The sequence below is a fragment of the Primulina eburnea genome, chromosome 4, assembly GCF_022965805.1.
Source record: "Primulina eburnea isolate SZY01 chromosome 4, ASM2296580v1, whole genome shotgun sequence".
In the NCBI taxonomy this organism is placed as follows: Eukaryota; Viridiplantae; Streptophyta; class Magnoliopsida; order Lamiales; family Gesneriaceae; genus Primulina; species Primulina eburnea.
In genome coordinates, this window is record NC_133104.1 from 43,387,951 (window position 1) to 43,409,688 (window position 21,738).

At 34.5% G+C, this 21,738-nt stretch overlaps 3 protein-coding genes across 3 annotated transcripts; 1 reads left to right on the top strand and 2 right to left on the bottom strand.

The window, feature by feature from the left end:
• Positions 1-298: 298 nt before the first annotated feature.
• LOC140829303 (uncharacterized) lies at positions 299-6,068 on the bottom strand. Its single transcript, XM_073192395.1, has 4 exons — positions 5,808-6,068; positions 4,845-5,702; positions 1,298-1,381; positions 299-752 (listed from the first exon to the last, which is right to left on the bottom strand). The coding sequence occupies exons 1-4, from the start codon at positions 5,940-5,942 to the stop codon at positions 585-587; spliced, it is 1,245 nt and encodes a 414-aa protein (XP_073048496.1). The 5' UTR covers positions 5,943-6,068; the 3' UTR covers positions 299-584.
• A 3,697-nt stretch (positions 6,069-9,765) lies between these two features.
• On the bottom strand, positions 9,766-13,389 carry LOC140829305 (uncharacterized). Its single transcript, XM_073192397.1, has 4 exons — positions 13,165-13,389; positions 12,211-13,026; positions 10,314-10,397; positions 9,766-10,211 (listed from the first exon to the last, which is right to left on the bottom strand). Exons 1-4 carry the CDS (start codon positions 13,282-13,284, stop codon positions 10,074-10,076), a joined length of 1,158 nt encoding a protein of 385 aa, XP_073048498.1. The 5' UTR covers positions 13,285-13,389; the 3' UTR covers positions 9,766-10,073.
• Positions 13,390-15,042: 1,653 nt separating this feature from the next.
• On the top strand, positions 15,043-20,550 carry LOC140829304 (mitogen-activated protein kinase 9-like). Its single transcript, XM_073192396.1, has 11 exons — positions 15,043-15,543; positions 16,243-16,651; positions 16,953-17,080; positions 17,185-17,244; positions 17,895-18,044; positions 18,245-18,400; positions 18,518-18,655; positions 18,752-18,828; positions 19,013-19,114; positions 19,690-19,909; positions 20,349-20,550. Exons 1-11 carry the CDS (start codon positions 15,526-15,528, stop codon positions 20,418-20,420), a joined length of 1,530 nt encoding a protein of 509 aa, XP_073048497.1. The 5' UTR covers positions 15,043-15,525; the 3' UTR covers positions 20,421-20,550.
• Positions 20,551-21,738: the final 1,188 nt, after the last annotated feature.

Consider the following 21,738-nt stretch of genomic DNA (forward strand, 5'->3'; position numbering starts at 1 on the left):
AATAAGTGTAAAAACTGACTTTCAACACTTGAATGAATCAAACACATCTTTTATTAAGTACATGCTCATCTCTGTAATACCAGTTATTACGATTATGTAATTAAAATATTTTGTAATAATTAGATAAAAATGACGGAAAAATAGAAATTTTGCGTAGCTTGGGATCCTCCACTCGAGACGGTAACCAAATGTGGATATCCAAGTATGTATCATAAATTTGAACGTGGGAAATGAGATGCTATCTTACGAAGGTGAAATTTCTCCTGAACTTGTGGAATACGACTGGTTTCACATATTAAAAGCAACACATAACTAAACTGGCCAGCCGAAGTTTAAAGATTCAACATAGGAATTAACAATACACATGGCACCAAGAAAAGAAACAACTACACTGCACTTGTCCTAATTAGTGTAGCTACATACAAAACAAGACATTAGCATACAAGTCATACTCTTAATCATCCACATAATTACACAAGGAACTGATCGTGTTCAAGAAAAACTACCCCATACAGTACACGACGCGAATCTCCCATCTAGATACACACCCGAGTCCATTCAGACAGTCAGCAAATTAGCGATGGTTAACATTGGGGCTGAGGCTGAGGCTGGGGCTGAGGCTGTTGGGGCTGAGCATTTGATGAGCTGATTTCCATATTTGCTAGAGTTTCTAGTTCTTGCAGTGCACTTGCTGTAGCTTCATTGTTCAACTGTGGCTTCATAACGCTCACCGAATGCTTGATTCTTGATTGCTGCAGAAGTTTTTAAATACACGCCAGTTAGAACATGAATATGAAATTACTATCTAGAAAGAAAGAGACAAGACACTCCAATGTGCCGCAAAGCAAGTGTATGTATACATTCGAATTGAAGATGTGCATGGCTTGACATATTTTAGCGCGCTTTAAAGTTGAAAACATGGTTAGGTTTTTTAAAAACATAGCCAGACAATCGATCCTCCGAAAATATAAAAACCATTATACTTCTTAAATCTCAAAAATTGAAACTATCTTCCAAGTTCCAACATGTACATTAAATAAGAATCACAAATAGATTAAAATTTGAATTTAGTAATTACGAGAAATAATTAGAAAAATCCTGTCATGTCTTAAACATGCCACGCACTGCACACAGCACATTACCACTGAGTCCAACTTTTTATTTTTCTATTAGGTTTTGGACATGCTATGTGCGTTCACATGAATCATGGCTGCCAAGCACATAGCTCATGGCTGCCAAATCCACTACAAAAGAATATATAAATAACACAAATAGCTAAAACGTTTCTCTAACTTACAAAATATTCAAGCTTTCCTTTAACATCGAGGTAGGCCATCAGGAGCTGGTTGTCTGAAGGTTGATCCACGATTCCTGATGCAAGCTAGCAATCACACAAGCCAAGGAAAAATATTTTAGTAACATAAATGACTGCGCTTAACCTTAGTAAGAGAAGCAACACAGATTTTTGCATGCTCATCTGGAAATTAATAGGGAATCACGAAAACATGCAAAAAAGATCATCACACAAAAAAGAAACCGATCCAAGAACCTTCACGATGCAAACTCCGGCTCATCAATTTTCTTCTTCTCAATTTTGTAACATAGTTATACGTCAAAATAAAATCTACCATTTTGTCAAGAAACTTGTAATATAATGACAACAATCATACACAAAGACCTTTACAGATTAGGGGGTAGATGTAAGTTTTGAGAAATCTTTTTCTCTTTTTAAAAAATACTTTCAATTTCTCTCAAATAAAACCAGACATAAAAAAATGGGTGGAAGGCATTTTCAAATTTCTTAAGGTTGCTTGCTCTCTTTGTTTCTGTTTGAATTTCTTAAAGGTTGCTTGCTCTCTTTGTTTTTGTTTGAATTTCTTAAGGTAGCGTTTAGATGGATGGATTTAGAGCCATGAATTTAAAATACATAATAAGTAATAACAAATCCATTGGTTTGTTCGGCAAAATCCGCTCGACAACGGATTTTAAATCCCAAGTAGTTATTTTTCGAATAATTAGGATAGATTTCAAGTTAACCACACTATCGAGTCATTTCAAATCATCTCTTCCAATACCCCTCTTATCGTGGTTGCCACAGGTTTAAATGGGCAGCAATCTTTTTTTTACCAATCATTTGACTCCTGATATTAATATTTTGCACCTATTCATTCACTCCATTCATACATGACATCATTGCATTTCTATGTCAGATATCGTAGTTTTCTGATGTCTCGTACTAGATTTTCTAATCCTCGATAGGGATGCTATCGTGTTTTTTGTGTGTGAACATAACAGGGTGATAAAGTGCTTCGACAACATGTGCTCGAAAGGAAGCATCCGGAAGTACCAGAGCTTCTTGAGACAAGAGTTCAGTTGTATTTAAGTATTGCATAGTGTTGCCATCTCCCAGATACTATATGTATATATTTGGAGAGTTCTATTATGTTATTATCGAGTCTCATCGGCTCTATGTTATTTTTTTAACTTTTCCGATGTTTATTGATTAATCATGATTGCATGTTAATAAATCGTGATTAGGATAACGGACCCTCACAATATTAATGGTTCATATGGATGATATCATTTTGAATGAAGAGGGTGTGTCTCCGAGCTTTATGCGCTAAAAATCCTTGCTCGTAAATTTAAAACCAAACTCTTGGGTCCACCAAAATATTTTCTTACAATGGAATGGAGAGTGTGTCTCCGAGCTTTTTGTGCTAAAACTCTGTACTCGTAAATTTGAAATCAAAGACCTAGTCCACTAAAATATTTTCTTAGAATGGAGAATAAAAGATCCAAGAAAAGTTTTTTCCTCACCCAAAAAAGTAAATTTTCAATCTTCTAGGAGATTGATGTATTGATTTTTTAATTCGGAATTTTGTTCACATAAACAACTTATATCATATATAGTTTAGCCCACCCAAATACAATCTCCTGGTTAGGTCCATACTTGATAAGAAACAAAAGATAACTTTCCGGTTTTCCCACATTTTCTCATGTGTTTTATACAATTCTTACTTGTTAATATCATTTTAAATACTAAAACTATGTTTCATTCATGACATTTTAAAAATTTTATGTTTCCTGAAAATATGTTTTTAGAGATTGTATTGAAGATTGTAGCTTATGTTTTGATTGAGGAGATATGTTTTCCTAAATTATCATTTCATGTAAGGATGCCTTAGTAAGTGATATCATGCTATATATATAAAGATCAACATATTAGGTTAGAATATTGTATAATAATAATTATTATGGTAATTAAAAATTGAATAAAATTACACTTTTGCGAAAAAATGAAAATGTGGTGATAATATTTTAGTTGTAATGTTGTATTAGGAGATGGAACATGTTCGAGGAACTTAATACAAACATAGCCTAATATTTTATACGAGGTAAATGTGGCTAACAATCTGCGAAAGATTCGGAAAAACATGAAAGCATTAGTCTCATCACATAATGAAGTAACATTTCAATTTGGACATAGGTAGCCCAATTATATTATCCTTCAACGCTATAGACAAAATCATTCATTAAGTAAATCTCTTCAATAAACTCAGTGGTGAAAAATATAACAATATCCTTGGTCATTGAAAAAAACATACCAAAATCGTGAAATAACTCATTTAGATTTGCGTTTATAAAAACAATTTGAGTTTTTCTTTATCTAATTTGCAATTTTTACCATTGCTAAAACCATTAAAATCGCATGTATAACCTTCAATATGGATAGTTAAATCTCGCGCAGACAAATTTTTTAGAAGTTTCAGCAGCAAATTTAAATGATGAACAATGGAAGTTAAATTACATCTAACATGCGGTAAAAATTACTTGACCATGTGAAGGTATAATTAGCTAACACTTAAAATGGGAGCTAGATCAAAAAAATATCGTCTCAAGAGAATAAAGTCCATTGATGAACGCTACAATAGTTCTTGAAAAGGACAACTAAGATAGTGACGAGCGTAATATTAATTTACACCTTAAAACACAAAGAAGATTACACAACAAACACTAAATGAGCTAGTTTCGAATCACCACAATTTAATGCCTAAAAAGGGAGTTAGGTTGGTGAAACTAAATTTGTCGCCGAGTGAATAAAATAGTCTAACAACTTCGCATGGTTCGATACGTCACTATCATATGAAGGCAAGAAAAAATACCAAATGACTACAAATTTGGCATTTGGTAATGCTCTCGGGGCTACGTATTAAAAGACTACAAACTTGGCATTTGGTAATACTCTCGTAGCAACGTAACTTGATGTCGATCGACATTTTAAAATATTTTCCACTACCATCAGATTTTATAAAAACTTTAATGAGCTTCAAATCAGGGGTTTCTTGCATTAGAAATATTTTGAAGTAAACATATTAATGTATTTATAATAAATAAAACGAGCACTTCACACCTAGTATGTTACAGTTTATGAAGGAATTTTTTGCTTCCTAAAAACAGAGTCTCTTTTCACCACAAACTAAACCTCAAAACCAGATTTTAGTTTTGCGTGAGGATATTTCCAAATGAGATTTAAGGGGCCAAAACTTTTAATCAACAAAAGACAGGTTCTTAAATAAAACCTCTCACAATGGTGATGAAAACAATAGCAGTACATTCTAACTTTAGTTTACTAATCCAAATGAGTAAAACATAAAAATGCACTCCATGCAAAATTTCTTTGGACCTGCAATCAATGGAAACAACTACTTCTGAAGATTTGAGCTAAATTTGCAGGTTTTAAGCATAACCTGATGTTGCCCTTAGGAGCAGATGAGATTAAAATAATAACGAAGCATTTACCAGCACGTCACTTAAAATCAACATTATCTTATTAAGAGTTTCACCTTTTTCGGCCGGCCCAAAGGCTTCCCACCAAGCTTCCTCGGCTTCTTGGGCTCCGCAGTAGCCACCTTCCTAGGCCTCTTTGCCTCACCACCAGCCTTTGGTGGTCGCCCCCTTCGCTTCCCTGCCTCTGACACAACTCCAGTCCCTGCAGGCAGGGCACCATCCATAGCAGCACCAATTGCCACAGGCCCCACCACGCCAGCACCAGCAGCTGCCACTCCTACCTCCGGATTATTCACCTTCCGTGGTCGCCCACGTGACCTACCTAGCCGCTTCACCCGTGCAGCAGGAGGAGCAGCGATTTTCTTTGGCCTTCCCCGGCCCCTCCCCACCCCAGTCTGGACTGCACCACTCTTTTGGGGACGAAGCTTTGACCCACCCTGTTTAGGCGGACGACCGCGGCCTCTTGTGACCCCACTCACTGAATTCCCACCACCCGGGCCAACAGCAACATGACCCAGTGGCCCAACAGCCGCATTCTGCTGTTCGACCATCCCCGGGACAACAACAGGAACATCATTCATCGGCACGTCCTGCTGAGCAAAAACAGGCACGGCAGCTTGAACAGACTTGGCCTTCGGAGGGCGACCAGGCCGCTTCTTTGATCCGATAGAAGCAGCAGAACCAGGAACGGTGCCGTTTGCAGTCACGGGTAATGAAACACCAGATCTAGGGAGCTTGTAAGAGTACTTGACCATCAAAATTTGACCGCTGTTCTTCAACCGCTTCAAGTGATGAGTCAACAGAGCTGAGTGAGTCGGCGGCAGGTTCGAGTAATGAGACTCTATGTACTTAACGATAGCCTTCTTGCTCGACCCGTTCCGCTCATTCAACGCCGCTATAGCCGCAGTAATCATCTACGGAAAAAAAAAGTTAAAACCCACAAAAAAGAACTAACAAATCGAAGAAAGAAACGAGAAAGAAGAGTTCGTTGTAACCATGATGGGTATTAGAGAAAGTACCTCAACATAAGGTGGGTGATTGTGGGCAGCGGGGTTGGTGGGTGTTGGATTGGCGGCGTAAGCTGAGTGATGGGGAGCAGCGGCAGCGGGGACCATGGGTTCAGTGGACGAAAATGGATCCAGAGGTAGGTCCATATACGCAGAAAATGAAAATCTGATCGGGGCGAGGTATACAGAGAGAAATTGAAGAAAAGGGCAATCGGGAGTGGGAGTGGGAGTGGGAGCGGATAGGATTTGATTTGATTCAGTATGAATAAGGTTTACGGCCTAGGCTTCGAACATCATTGGACCGTTGGAGCCTTAACTTTGTGGTACGTCGGAAAAATAATTAAAAAAAAATGTCAAAATATTTTTTCCACAAATTTTTAGTGATAATTATCTGATTCCTTTTCATTGCTCATCTATTGATGTTTACTTAATTATATTTAAATATTTTTTAATATAAATAAGTTTCGTTTCATTGAATTTTTCGGGAAAAAAACAAATAAAGAAGATTTGTGTGAATCCCATACTAAATCAAATCAATTAAACAACAGAATTTTAGATTTGAAAATATAGGTTTTCTTAGTCACTAAACATCCCAAAATAATTTATTAGTGAAACGAAAATTTATTCCGAAATTCATTACGTATGAACGAGGTATCACAAAGTTTGGTCTCTAATTTCTTTCAATTGTTATGTAATTTATTTTAAATCAATATATTCTAAATTTTAATAATTTACGTTGTACTAACTCGAGAATGTTTTTGAAATCAATTTTTATTATATGTCAAATATAATAAATTATATTATTAGTATCATTTTAGGCAAAAACTTGTGTGAAACACTCTCACAAGTCGTATTTATGAGACGGATATCTTATTTGGATTATCTATCAAAAAGTATTATTTTTTATTGTAAATATTGATAGAGTTGACCTGTATAACAGATTATGATCCGTGAGACGATATCATATAAGAATCACTCATCATTTTAAGTACATTTATAAATGTGAGGACAATATATATATATATATATATATATATATATATATATATATATAACAAAAAATCTCTACAAAATCTCATTAAATCTAAATCTATATCTATATATCTATATATATATAAGCTGAGTTATTACTAAATTTAGTAAATTCCCCCCTAAATAACCTTCTAAAAAAAGAAATACACGAAAAATATAGTAATATATATTATAATAAATGTATAAATATATTTAATTCATTATTAAAACTGTATATTAATGTCTGCTTGAAATTTGAATCTCTCATAGGAATTACAAACTAAATTAAATTACATTTCAAATTTCAAATCCAGAAATTAATTTCCATTATGGGAATTATAAACCAAATTCAAATTGTTATTCAAAATTTAAATATGAATTCTGCAAATTTGAAACATGTTTCAAAAATTGTGCTCCGTTGAAATCATTTTATTAGTTTAAAATTAATGACATAAATATATAGATGTAAGGTTATTATAACTCAAAAATTGCATCTCTATTTTAGATGAATTAATTTTAAATTTGATTTTATTTTTGAAATCTAATATATTTATTTCAGTGATAGTATAAAATCATTTTTCTATTCAATATATTAACTTTTATCATAGACCAACAATTATCGAATTATTATGATGCTTAAAAAATAATTGTATGTCAATTTAATATAAACTACCATTTTTTTTATTTTTTTGTTCAAGCAAAATAATATAATCAAGGAAAAATTGTTAATTGACATATTTAAAATTAAAATATATGTATGAAATTTGACATACTCAACTGGAAAATTTTGTTAATTAAATTAATTCAAGGCCAAATTGATTATGTATTTGTATAGTAGGCTATTGTTAATAATCCATGTTAAATAAATTTATATTAAATACTAATTACTATTTTTTTTATATTTGAATACTTTTATTTTGTGAGTTATCATTATAAATGTTTTTTTAACATTAGTTCCATTTATTTTAATTCTTTTTTGTTTTAAATATTTAAACAGAAAATATGGATTTGAGAGTCTACTCTCAACATATCAGTTTTCATGGTTCAGTCAAAATGTTGATTCCAACATCAATATATATGTTAAGTGATATTACAAATGATATGATTTCTTTTAATTAATAATGTATTTTATCTCAACCATAGATCATTCTCTTAGATTATGCAATGACACTAGATTGATCGTGACAAGGTTCGGAATGTTTTGGAAGGAAAAATTCTTACTGGAAGTAATGCATGTCATAAAGTGGTTATTCCAAGAATATCATTGACGCCTTCTAATCTAAAGATTACTTTTAAATTTCAATGAAGACAGTTCAGTATTCTTTAATTGTATCATATGCAATGATAATCAACATAAGTCAGGGGCAATCATTGTCTTATGTAAGACTTTTTTAAAATCATGTTTTTTATTCATGGTCAGTTGTACGTTGATGTAACCAGAGTTACGAATCCTTAGAGTCTACAAATTTTGATATGTGATAGTGATAGCAACCCGAAAAATTCAACGACAAATCCTGTATTTAAGGAAATTTTTCAAAATTTGTAATTTGTTTTTTTAATTGTATGATCTATAATCCATTTAGTTTATTTGTATTTTTAATTTAAATTATTTATTGAAATTAAAACCACATTAAAAGTAGGGGTGATCACGGTGCGGTTTTGCGGTTTTTTTAAAAAAATTCAAACCGAATTGCCATATACGGTCGGTTAGTATTTTGAAAAATTAATCGCGGTTTTATGTAAAAAATCAGTCTTGCGGTTTTGAGCGGTTTCATACGGTTGCGGTCGGTTTTACGGTTTTTTAATGAAAAATATTAGAACATATATTATAATTTATTTGAAAACAACAACAATATATTGTTTTCAAATATAAAATATAGTTCAAAACATATAAAGATCAAAATAGATTAAACAATAATCAAGATTCAAAACTAAGTTAATAATTAACAACACAACACATTCACAACAAAAATGATATTTACACTATTTTATCAATTTTTTTACCTTCAGACTACAAACAAAATATTGTAGCAAAAAAAATAAATACTTTAATAAATGACTAATATGAAGTATAATTAAGAAAAAGATAAATTTTATTTGTAAGAATAATAATTTTAAAGAGAGTTAGGATATAATGAATGATGACTTCTTTTATTTGAATATGTTGTTTACAAATTATTATAATTCTAGACCAATATTATGGCAAGCGGTTTAGGCGGTGCGGTTTGGTGCGGTTCTTGGCAAAAAAAATAACCGAACCGCGTTTGCGGTGCGGTTTATGATTAATATTTTTAATCGCGGTTTTTCTAAAATATTATGAAAAGCGGTGCGGTGCAATTCGGTTCGGGCGGTTCGGACGGTTAATAAAAAAATTTGATCACCCCTAATTAAAAGTTTGTATGATGTTTATCATTTTATTTTGTTACAGTTATTGTTTTCTACATAGTACATAAATTTATATGTGAATACAATATAATTGATAAACACATTATTTCTTTCATTGTATAATACAAGCGTGATATTAATTTTCAACCAAAATATAAAAATGACTCTTTTATTCAGTGTTTCATTGTTAAGATCTATATGTATATGAAAACAATAGATATTTCACTTTGATAAAAAATCACGTTATTGAAAAAATAAACAAATTATTATACACACTAATTTTAATAATAAATTAGATAAAATAATTGTACGAACATCGCACGGGTGAAAAACTAGTTTAACAAAAAAAACAGTGATAAAGTCAATTTTGTAAAACGACCACTAATTCGACACAAATTATAAAAAAATATATTAGTTTTTTATTTAAAAAGCATTAATTTTATCGAATTGCTGAAACACGCAAGCTCACTCGAAATAAAGTCACCTGATATCAAACAACGTGAAATGCCACAGTAATATAAGCATCATACCATCTCTAACTCAAGGATCGCTAGTTAGTCACACTAAATCTTACTTGCAACACAAGGATTTCAATTAAGAAAAAGTTCATGGTAAGGTTTTAAAAGAAACCAAAAAAGGCGACACTGCATAAAAATTCCTGATCTGCACAGCAGCATACAGAATAAAAACAATAAAATGAAACGGGTTTTGTCCTAAATCAAGTTGCCATGAATATCCTCTCTTATCTTCTGCCAGTTGTTCATCCATGAACTGAACTGGCCTTTCCCTACGCAACTCTGCCGAATGTACTGAACATCTTCTATTTGTCTTCCAACTGGTCTGTTAGTATGAAGTTTACCCCGTCCGCTAGTTAGTATCTCATTAACTTTGGTGTGGAATGTTCAATGGTGCATTCACATCCATTTCTGCTAAAGTTTCTAGTTCTCGCAAAGCGGTAAAGGCAGCTTCACTACTCAAGTGTGGCTTTATAATGTTAACTGTCTGCTTGATTCTTGATTGCTGCAACAAGTTCAATAACATTTTTATTAGACCATGAATACAAATTTCATCACTTGTGTATTTCAATGAAACAAACATATACAAAATATGTAGAAAACTTACAAGATATTGCAGTTTTCCTTTGAGATCAAGGCCAACGATTTGCTGTGGGTTTACTGGAGTTTGACTACCCGCTGTTAATGCAGTCTAGCAACCATAGACAAGAAAGCACAAACCATAAACTAGTGCAGCAACATAGATATATATGAAAGTAAAGATGAACGTGTCAGTTTAATATAATCCAAAAACAAAAAATTTGAGCATGACAAAAAATTTAGAACACAATAACAATTAACCACTGTCACCAAGTTAAAACCAGATTGGTGGTGATGGATTTGTATTTTTGGTTGGCTTGTAAATCTGGACAAAACAATTATTTGTTCAAGAAAAGTCAAAACACTAGAATGCAAGCCTCGAGGACATTTTTTAATAGATTAGTTGCAGATAATGAAACATATGCACTAGGAGTTATTTATACTAAATAGGATTAGTAGGCTTGTCAAACTCTTGTCAAGTCTAAATAATTACCAATTGGCCCAAGGCTCTGGTCCAATGACCTGCAGCAAAATTTATACACTTTGACCGAGCCTTGCTTTAGCCAAGCCCAAAGTCCACCATGTCAATGCTCGAGTCCCGGGTTTGTTCAAACCAATAGCTCAAGATAAGTCCAGATGAAAATCTCATACTTAGCATAAAATCTAATTTCTGGGCCATCTTTTTCCATTGAAACCAAACTTTACAATCTAATTTTCTGTTTCTTTCCCCCATAATTATTTTCATTCGTCTTCAAACCTCCTAAAATAATCAATGACTACTTTTCGAAGATTATCTACTCCCCGGAAATAAATATTCTATTTTTTTAATATACTTTACCACAATATATTGTACTTTCAAATCTTAAAACACATTATATACCATTGAAAAATTATTCTATAGTGTGGCATCACCAACTCAATGCAATACATTATTATGACTTCATTTACAGTTATTTAAAAAAAAGCATATTTCGAAAACAAATTCACAGATGCATCATTATCTTAATACATTTTTCAGAAAATGCAGGAAATAAATTGAAACATAGCAAAGGTTAGTGAGATCAAATGTCTTATTTCACTCATCCCAAATGTGAACACCCATGCTACAAGCACAAGTTAAAGTTTTTTCCTTAGTTCTCAATGTGGAATATGAGTTATCCCAATCACTATTAAGATCAACGATGCACATTTCAACAAAATATTTTTGATATTAATTTCTCATTTATTTAAAATTAATTTTGATAATGTCAGAGTTTAACAATAATCTAATCGCAACATGAGTTATGTTAATGTATAAATCCCTTATTTTCCAACAAACCCTTGATCCATAAAGTCTGCACATTCGGTTGATGAATACTCTATGAGAGACCTCTAGTGGAAAATATTTGCATCAAGGGAAGAAACTTGTGACTTTGATCTTCCTAGACTTGGAATGAGAAAACAATGTGATGTTTTTCACAGCAATTACCCACACAACAACCTCCCCCAAGAGTTAATGTATTTATTTGAACAGCAACCTCAATTTCCTTATTTTAGAAAATCTTTTCATATTACTTCATCAAATTATTAAAATTGCATCTACAGTTCATTCCCCTAAATAGCTCATTTTTAGGCTTATTCTATTTTTAAATACGCCACGAAAGAATGGCATCATAAACCTGAACAATCAGTTCTTGAAATTGGATGTATTGCCATAACGAACTTTACCAACAAGTGTCGTATATAGGGAACTAAACGATGCACTTGAACTGTCAAGAGGTCCACATATCCGGAGAAAAGGCCACCAGTTACTTTTCCATCCGGTGATTTCATTTTCATTATGAAATGGAAAAAAGTACAGATGTTGAGTCGTGCATACTTCGTAGTTTGTAAACAATCAACATAAGTTTATTTAAAATTGAATTCCCAAAATATCAGAGTTTTACCTTTTTCGGCCGTCCCAGAGGCTTTCCACTAAGCTTCCTACGCTTTTTAACCTCCCTACCAGCCTCCTTTGGTGGCCGCCCCCTGCGCTTCCCAGCCACCTGAGGAAGTCCACCACCTGCTACAATCGACGCACCGCCAGTAACTACCCCAAATGCCATAGGGCCCACTGTCCCACCATCAACAGCCGCCAACCCTCCCCCTACATTAGCCACCTTACGCGGACGGCCACGGCCTCGGCCGTTCCCGGCCATGAAAGGGGAAGCAGCGTTCTTCTTAGGCCTTCCCCTGCTCCTCCCAACAATAGCCTGCACGCGACCCCCTACTTTCGGGCGACCCCGCCCACGTTTGACTCCACCCTGTTTAGGGGGACGTCCACGGCCTCTTGGGATCCCGCCCACGACAGGCCCAAAAACCGGAGCAGCGGCAACATTCACCGATCCCAGTAGCGCAGTAGCCGCATTCTGCAACTGAGGAGTAGTATCTGGCACAGGGTTCTCGGGCATGGACTGTTCACCAAAAACGGGCACTGCCGCTTGAACGGACTTGTGCTTCGGAGGTCGACCGGGCCGCTTCTTTTGCCCAACAGAATCAGCCCCATTTACGGAAACAGGAGGTGCAGGAACAGATCCAGCAAGCTTGTACGAGTGCTTAAACATCAAAATCTGACCTTCGTCTCTCAACCGCTGCAAGTTGGGGGTCAACAGTGATGAGTGAGTTGGCGGCAGGTTCGAATGACGGGCCTCTATGTACTTAGCAATAGCCCTCTTGTTCGACCCATTTGGCTCATTCAACGACGCTATTGCATCCGTTATCATCTGCACAAAACAGGAAAACAAAAACAAAAACAAAAAATCACAAACCCACGAAAAAAGAAGATAAGTAGAATGTATCCAAAGACTTGGACCGAAGTAAAAAAGAAACACATGGTTGAAGTTGGATTTTGTAGAAAATACTTCAGCATAAGCGGGCTGATTTTGGACAGCGGGGAGTGACGGCGTTGGGTCCGAAGCATGAGCAGTAGCAGCAGTGGCTTCCGGGACATTTAGATCGGTGGTGGGTGGGTATGGAGCCATACGCACACTTTAGTGTGGAAATCGAGAAACAGTGCAGTGTGTGTGTGAGAAGAAAGGAAGAGGAGAGGGCTACGAAAACCGGGTACGGGTCGAGGTATTGAACCGTTATAGCCCGTCATTTCTGTTGTTAATCAATTGTTTTAACCACACTTTACAAAAAAAATTTAAAAAAATGGATTAATATATTTCGTTATAAAACCTTTATATTTTATTTAAGAGTATGTCTTTTGTGAGACGACTTTATGAATTTTTTTTTGTGAGACGGGTCAACCCTATCAATATTTACAATAAAAGATAATACTCTTAGCATAAAAAGTAATATTTTTTCATGGATTACCCAAATAAGATATATGTCTCATAAAATACAATCCGTGAGACCGTTTCATACAATTTTTTGTTATAAACTTAATTAAAGTTAATATTATGTTTAATTTATTTTGATCTTAAATCACTTGTATTGTTATAATAACTCATACTACCAATTTTCTCAATAACCTTACAATTTACAACAAATACATTTTCTAATCTCAATTAAAGCTTCACACCGAATTAAGTATGTGTAAATGAAGAATAAATGTCATGTTAAATTACTAACATATTTGGATAATTTGTTTCGATAAATTAACAAGATAATAAATTTTCTGAAAATTCTTATATAAAACTATGGTCTTATCGATATTATAAATTACAATTTTATAAAATTACAAACATAAATATGGGAAATAAGTAAAATATGATCGTATTGTTGTTTATTTTCTCATGAAATTTGATTTTATTGTTGTTTTAATTAAAATGGTTAGTTTAAGTTGATTAGTCGACATTGTGAGTTTAACGTAATCAATTAAAAAAATGAAAATCAATCTTGTATTTCTATTAATTTATACGTAAAATGAAATTTGTATATATTAATTTAAATAAAACGGTAAAGACATTGATGATATACGATAATTTTTTTATTTTGTTAAATTTATATCGGATGAGTAAAAAAATCATTTTTAAAATAATAAATTATTAATATGCAGATTAATCGATAACTATTTGAATTAATTTTTTTCATGATTTCAATATTATTAATCTATATAGAATTTATTTTTAATATATTCATGATATAAAAATCAATATTTGAGCTAAAAGTATGGAATATCTCTTTTCTTGATAATTTATCTTAATGTAACTATATCAATTTCTGTTTTGCTAATTTTCAACTCACTCCATGTTGAATGCAACTTGATACTTGACTTATCAACTTTATTTTTTTTTATTACTATTATAATCAATAATACGTTAACTATAACATATTAAGCACGATAAACATCATATTTAATATTTAATAAGTAATATATATATCACAAAATTTACATATAAAATTGTTTTACATGAGATTCTGTGTCTAATATTTAATATTTGTATTCAAAATTAATTGGCATCCCTAAAAAAATCATATAATTCTCATTTCAACGTATAGAAATATGAATATGATCTTGTGATAGGATCTCACGAATCTTTATTGTGAGACGAGTCAACTCTACCGATATTCACAATAAAAAAATTAATACTCTTAGTATAAAAAATAATATTTTTTTCATGAATGACTCAAATAAGAGATCTGTCTCACAAAATACGATCCGTGAGACTATCTCACACATATTTTTCTCCAGAAAATATAGCATACTTCAATGCTAAATTCTGTTGTCTTTACGTACACCTCTGTATAAAGGGAAAAAAAGCCATAAAAAATGAAAGCGAAAACAGATAATCATTGAAGCTTGATGCCAACTGGTTGAAAAAATAATCCAATGGGCCTATCAGATTCCAGACTTGAAAATGCAAAACAAAAAATTATTGATCATCCTCTCTCTTTGCAGAACATAGACCATAGAGAGAGCGAGCATTGCTGAGCGTGAGCGGAACAAACTCAAGAACCGGATCGAAGGACACGAGGCGTAAAAAAAGATTGAATTTTTTTTCTTTGTTTTGTAACAGTTGGAGTTATATGTGGGGGTGGTGAGGCATTCGTGGATGGGTTCGTAACTGGTTCCATTGCAGCTCAGCGTCTGTTACTTCTCATTCTCCTTCCACAATTAATGCATACGAGAGAAACCCACAGGCTGTTCCTCTAGAAAAACAAGAAGAAGAAGAAGAAGAAGAAGAGATCACTGTCGCGTAAGATTTTGACTTTTCGGGACTCGAGTTGATCGAAGTTTGCAAGAGGGTTTGTTCCTCTCCTCCTCAGGCTCAACCATGGAACCCCACAAAAAGGTTAACTTTTTATGATTATTGTTTTACTGCGATATGCAGTGGATCTGCGTATCTGTTCTTGGTTTTGGGCTCTTCTTTTTATCGGAATGGAACCTGGGACTGTTTTATTCTTTTGCTTTTCTCTGGTCTCTGGTGTTGGCAGCTTTTGTTTGGTTTGAAATGTGAATTAATCTGAGAGGTGTCAGATCACAGTTGATGCATCATTTCCGTTGAACGTTGATCAACTCTAGACAGGGAAAATATGAAATGCCCTTCTTTGAATTACTCATCTGCTATGCAGAAAAAGTGAGAGAGACGTGATTTGGTCGAAAGACGGTGAGAGGTCAAACATTAAATTATTTGTTTTTCACGGTTCTCTACGTGTTATGCGACTAGTCGATAGAACTTTGTTCTCCATGAACGGAATTACCAGATATTATGGTGATTTTAGAAACATGTTATTTTTCCATGGTCCATTGGATTAAGCTATAATGACTTCCGTTGATTGCTTTCTGATGTTTGTTTTTCTAGACATAGAATGGAATTCGGAGAATGGGTTAACTAGCTTATGTGTTTGCTTTTAGTTTTTCTTTTCTGGAGATGAGACACCTTTGATTTGCGGAGTCTTGTTGTAATGAAGCATTCTCAACATCTTAAGATGGTTTTCCTTGTTCTGTTTTCTCTAATTATTTATTCATTATATGTATATATTTTTGGTAGAGCGTACTGGAAAAGGATTTCTTTACAGAGTATGGCGAGGCAAGTAGATATCATGTTCAAGAAGTTATTGGCAAAGGTAGTTATGGCATTGTAGCTTCTGCAGTTGATACCTATTCTGGAGAAAAAGTTGCCATTAAGAAGATCAATGATGTATTCGAGCATGTATCCGATGCCACGCGAATCCTCAGAGAAATCAAGCTCCTCCGGCTGCTCCGCCATCCGGACATTGTTGTGATTAAGCACGTCATGCTTCCTCCTTCTCGGAGAGAATTCCAAGATATTTATGTTATCTTTGAATTGATGGAATCTGACCTTCACCAAGTAATTAAGGCTAATGACGATCTAACCCCGGAACACTATCAATTTTTCTTGTACCAGCTCCTACGTGGCTTAAAATATATTCACGCAGGTTGTTTTCTACATCTACTCGTGAAATCTTCATTTTCTTCCTATTAATAAAACGACTGAATGACAAATACTTGAGGATGGGGGGCAGATGAATGGTCTCGTAACACACGTTAATTCTTTGTCATTCAATTCTTATGAACGCAAATTTGAATGTGGCCATCCATCTACCTTTGTCATTCAATTCTATGAATGCAAAGTAAGTGAATAATCACTCGACTCTAAGTGGGTTGGCAAACACTAATTTCTAGAACCAGGAAGGAAACTTCACTCATGTACTTGAAAAATATTTTTCTTTTGTCCAGCAAACGTGTTTCACCGAGATTTGAAGCCGAAGAATATTCTTGTCAATGCTGACTGTAAGTTGAAGATCTGTGATTTTGGGCTAGCCCGTGTCTCATTTAATGATGCCCCATCAGCCATATTCTGGACTGTAAGTCTGATTTAAATGAAGGTTATCATATATTACAGATTCTATTTTGACACGCAGTGTTGTACTTCTCTCGACTGTATTAAATTTTTTTATAAATTTTGAAGGACTATGTTGCCACTCGGTGGTATCGAGCACCTGAATTATGCGGCTCCTTTTTCTCAAAAGTAAGCTGATCTCCCAACATACTCTTTTTTCAATTGCACACTGTCTGGTTAGTAATAGACACTATATCTAGTATGATCCGAAGGTCTTCACTAGTTTGTGAATGCTAATGATTGTTTTCGTAAACACTTAATGCATTTTTTCCAACACTCCTTAATTTTGACATGGCAACCAGGGATTTTATGCTTTAGAAAGCATTGAAGGATTAGTTTGTTTTAGGCCTTGATTGTATTAACTAGCATATACATTAAAATTCACATCCATTCACTTCTGTCTGTGTTCGTCTTATTGGGAATATCCTTCAACCAGACTTCACAGGTTACATAATAGAATAATAGTAGTAACTTGAAGTTAATTATAGGCTACATTATGATGGTACCTCATGCACCGATGAAGTCTAAAGTGTTATATAGGGTGAACATAGTCAGTGGCAGAGTTCGGATCTTTCATCTGTAGTTACAAGATAAGCCGTCAAGAATATTGATCAAATGTGTATATTTGCTGTCGAAAGTCAGGGCCATAGGGCATGAAGTAGCTTTTAATCACATGCTATGAATGTTACGCAATCAGAATTTGGAAAAAAAAATTTATTCATGGGTTACACGATTTGTGCATACTACGCAAAATGGTTGCGGAATTTCTTTGTTTTCAGTACACCCCGGCTATTGATATCTGGAGCATTGGCTGCATATTTGCCGAGATGATTAATGGAAAACCATTGTTCCCTGGGAAAAATGTGGTCCACCAATTAGACTTAATTACCGATCTCCTTGGCTCGCCTCCTCCTGAATCTATTGCAAGGGTTAGATATTTAATCCCACTGCATCGTTTTGATTTTATTTTCTTCTAAGCTTGCTCTATTTCCAAACAAATTATTCTGGATTGTTTAGTTAAGTTACTTTTGAGAAAATGTTATCGTTTCTCGAATCAATACGTTCCAAGGATCCACAATAAAATGTCAATTACCTTTGTATCAGAGCTTTTTTGCTATTAATATGGCAGATCAGAAATGAAAAGGCGAGGAGATATCTCAAAAACATGCACAAGAAGCAGCCTGTGCCATTTGTTGAGAAATTTCCCAATGCTGACCCTTTGGCCTTGCGTGTACTGGAACGTCTTGTTGCATTTGATCCTAAAGATAGACCAACTGCCGAAGAAGTAACTTCTAGTGATATCTTGTTTGTTACTATTATTTAACTCTTTAGTGACATATATATATAGACACACACATGAATGTATGTAATGTGAGAACACTTTGGATGACTATGCTTGCAGGCATTGGCAGATCCGTACTTTTGCGGGTTGGCAAATGCTGACCGGGAGCCATCAACTAAACCCATATCGAAGTTTGAATTTGAGTTTGAAAGGAGAAAATTGACAAAAGATGATGTTAGAGAGTTAATTTATCGAGAGGTTGGCCTTGTAACATGATAATAGCCTTGTGATTGCATGGTTCGTTGGACTTAAACTCCTTTATTAATCCCAAGTACTTTTATCTCAAGCAAACAGATACTAGAGTATCACCCTCAAATGCTACAAGAGTATCTTCGTGATGGAGATCAGAGTAGTGGCTTTATGTACCCAAGGTTAGGCCAATTGTAATGTGTGAACGACTTATTTTTTCACTCAGATAGTTCTTGTGATCCTTATGGTTGCAGAAGAAACTTTACTGCTTGTATTAGAAATCTACTTGTTCCTATTTTTTTATGCGAAGCACGAGACACTTTCTTTGGATTGGATACTGAATTTGTTTTCTCCAACTTTTGCTAGTGGTGTTGATCGATTCAAGAGACAGTTTGCGCATCTCGAGGAGCATTCCATTAAGGGTGGAAAAAGCTCTCATATCCTACGGCATCATGTTTCACTACCTAGGTATGTCTATGATAAGGATATGATACTTCCCTTGCAGTTGCAGATCAGAGGAATTAAATGATTAAATAGACAAAAATCCCTACATTATCCCGTATTTCACTAAAATTAGAGAAATTTATTATGCTGGCCATATGCAAACAATGAATGTTAAATCCATATCCAACCCAAGTTACAATTTTTTCTTATAAACGTCGGACTAATGGCTAAAGAAAATTTCAAGTATTTTGAAAATTGTTGAGGCTCGGCCTTGGTGGTGGTGTCATCGGTCATGAATATCAACTATCTTTCAATGAGCTTTTGATAGTTGATTGTTTACATAAAATTTGAGACATAGATGAAGCCTGAAGAAATGCTGAAGATTGGGTTGCATCTACACATTTCTTATGATTGAAAAAGAACAAGGACAGAGAAAAATAATATTCCAATTGTGCTATAAATTAGAGTTAAATGCGTTTGACATTGCTGAAGAAGAAAGAAATATGAACCTATTTTATATCTGCTTGTTATGTGTTGCTCTGAGTTAAAATTGTTTCCACTGAGTGCAATTACTATCTAAATCCGCATTTTATGTTTAGAGAGCGTGTCCCTGCACCCAAGGATGATGCCAGTAAAGAGAATGATGGTGAAAATCAAGCTTCAGCTTCTGTCTCCCCAACACTTCATAGTCCTCCAACGGTAAATGAAAGTGAACAAAATGGACCAAACAAGGCAAATTACAGTGTTCGGAGCTTGTTGAAGAGTGCAAGTATCAGTGCTTCTAAATGTATAGGCGTCCAAGGAAAAAGAGAGACCGAGGTAGTTAACTCGCTCTTCATGGTCTCATGTTTTCGGTTGTAGCTTCCATGTTTCATCACTATTTTATGGTGAAATCTTTGTTACTTTTGTGGACTTGTGAAACCTGATAATCTTGATGCTAAGCTCAACTTAATTAATAGTGTAAGATCGACCTCTATCAAATGAAAATATAACTAACAATCAAGATCTTGAGCTCGTGGATGTGTTTGTGAGCTTCATAAGAAGCAAACAGGGTAGGCTGGTGAGTAAGTGAACACTACAATTCGAAATGGTCGAGCTCAAATAAATAAAACATGAATTAGCTGCCTCGACAGGATTTAAAAAAAAAAAATCAAAGCAAATGGTTACATGTTGCATTCAAAGATAGAAGTGCTGATTACTAGTTCATGTTTCTTTTTTATTGCATACTAAATGTTATAATATTTTCCACTGTTGGCAGGAAGATCCCATTGCGGAGCAAGATGAAGAGGTTGATGGGTTGTCTGAGAAAGTTGCCTATCTCCATTGCTGAAAAAATGGAGATAACATCACCCACAAGATTATTTTCCCCTTGCATTTTTAGATGTTTTCTTTGTTTTAGGTTCATAGTAACAGATAGTATAGACGTAGTTTAAATATTAACATCGATACGAAATATTTGCTATCCAATGTGTAAACTGGTTCTGAGTTCGAATGAAACTTTAAATAGAAACTAACATTGTTTTAACCATGAATAACAGTTAGTTTTATTACTTATACTTAATTAGTATCATGAAAATATGATCCAACAAAATCACAATGCATACCTAATACATACAAGTTTAATTCCAAACATGAATAATTATATTAAAAAGTATATCCAAAATTTATTAACTTTATCAGTATCTACATATTTACATGATTTTTCAAAATCGAAACAAAAATCGGTAATTTTAATACTTGTACTCCCAAAATACTAAGGTATTATCAACGTTCAATTTTTCTGGCGATATCCGTGCTTTTGTGCGCACATCTTTCACGAAAATTTTTATGATAACCTTAAATTGATACGATCCGGGTGAAATGGATGAGCAAGGTTCGGTGCTCCACCGGATCAAATCAAGAATTTATAATGTTGTTTAGGAAAATGAACAAGGTAGATGGCTTCCACTGTGACCTGCAAACAATGAAAAGAACTCGTGAATGGGCGCCGGAGGGGTGTCCGACGTGACCACTCCGATGCTTAAGTCAGCAGGGTTATCAAGGAAGAGAACTTGAATGATATGTATGAATGCTTGAGAATGAAGAGATTCTAGCCCCCTTAAATGACAACCATACCTGCTATTTGTAGGAGGGAAGGCTAGAGTTACCTTGATACGCGTGCTCACCTACTACTTGTACCCTCGAACGTTGACTGCCTGTCTGGTCCCTTTCTTCCCGATAGCTTCGTGGGTACTCCAAGAATAAGGGACGTTGACTGCATGTCTGGTCCCTTTCTTCCCGATAGCTTCGTGGGTACTCCAAGAATAAGGGACGTTGACTGCATGTCCAGTCCCTTTCTTCTCAATATTTTCGGGGATACGTTCAGACTAAAGGACGTTGACTTCCCGCCCAGTCCCTTTCTTCCCAATAATCTATAAGATCCTCTAAGGAAGTTATTCGGGTATTGAGCCCTCGGCTTTGACATGAGAACCTGGGTCCTAGTTAATCATCTCGGGTCATGTAGGAAATATCCGGCCCCTTGGTTCTCACAATGACCCGGGCCCTTTCAAGGGTATCATAAATAATACTCAAGGGCACTCCCAGCTACTTTGAATGGTTAACGCCAAGCTCTTTCCAACAACCAACTGAAATTCGAATAATCCCTTTGA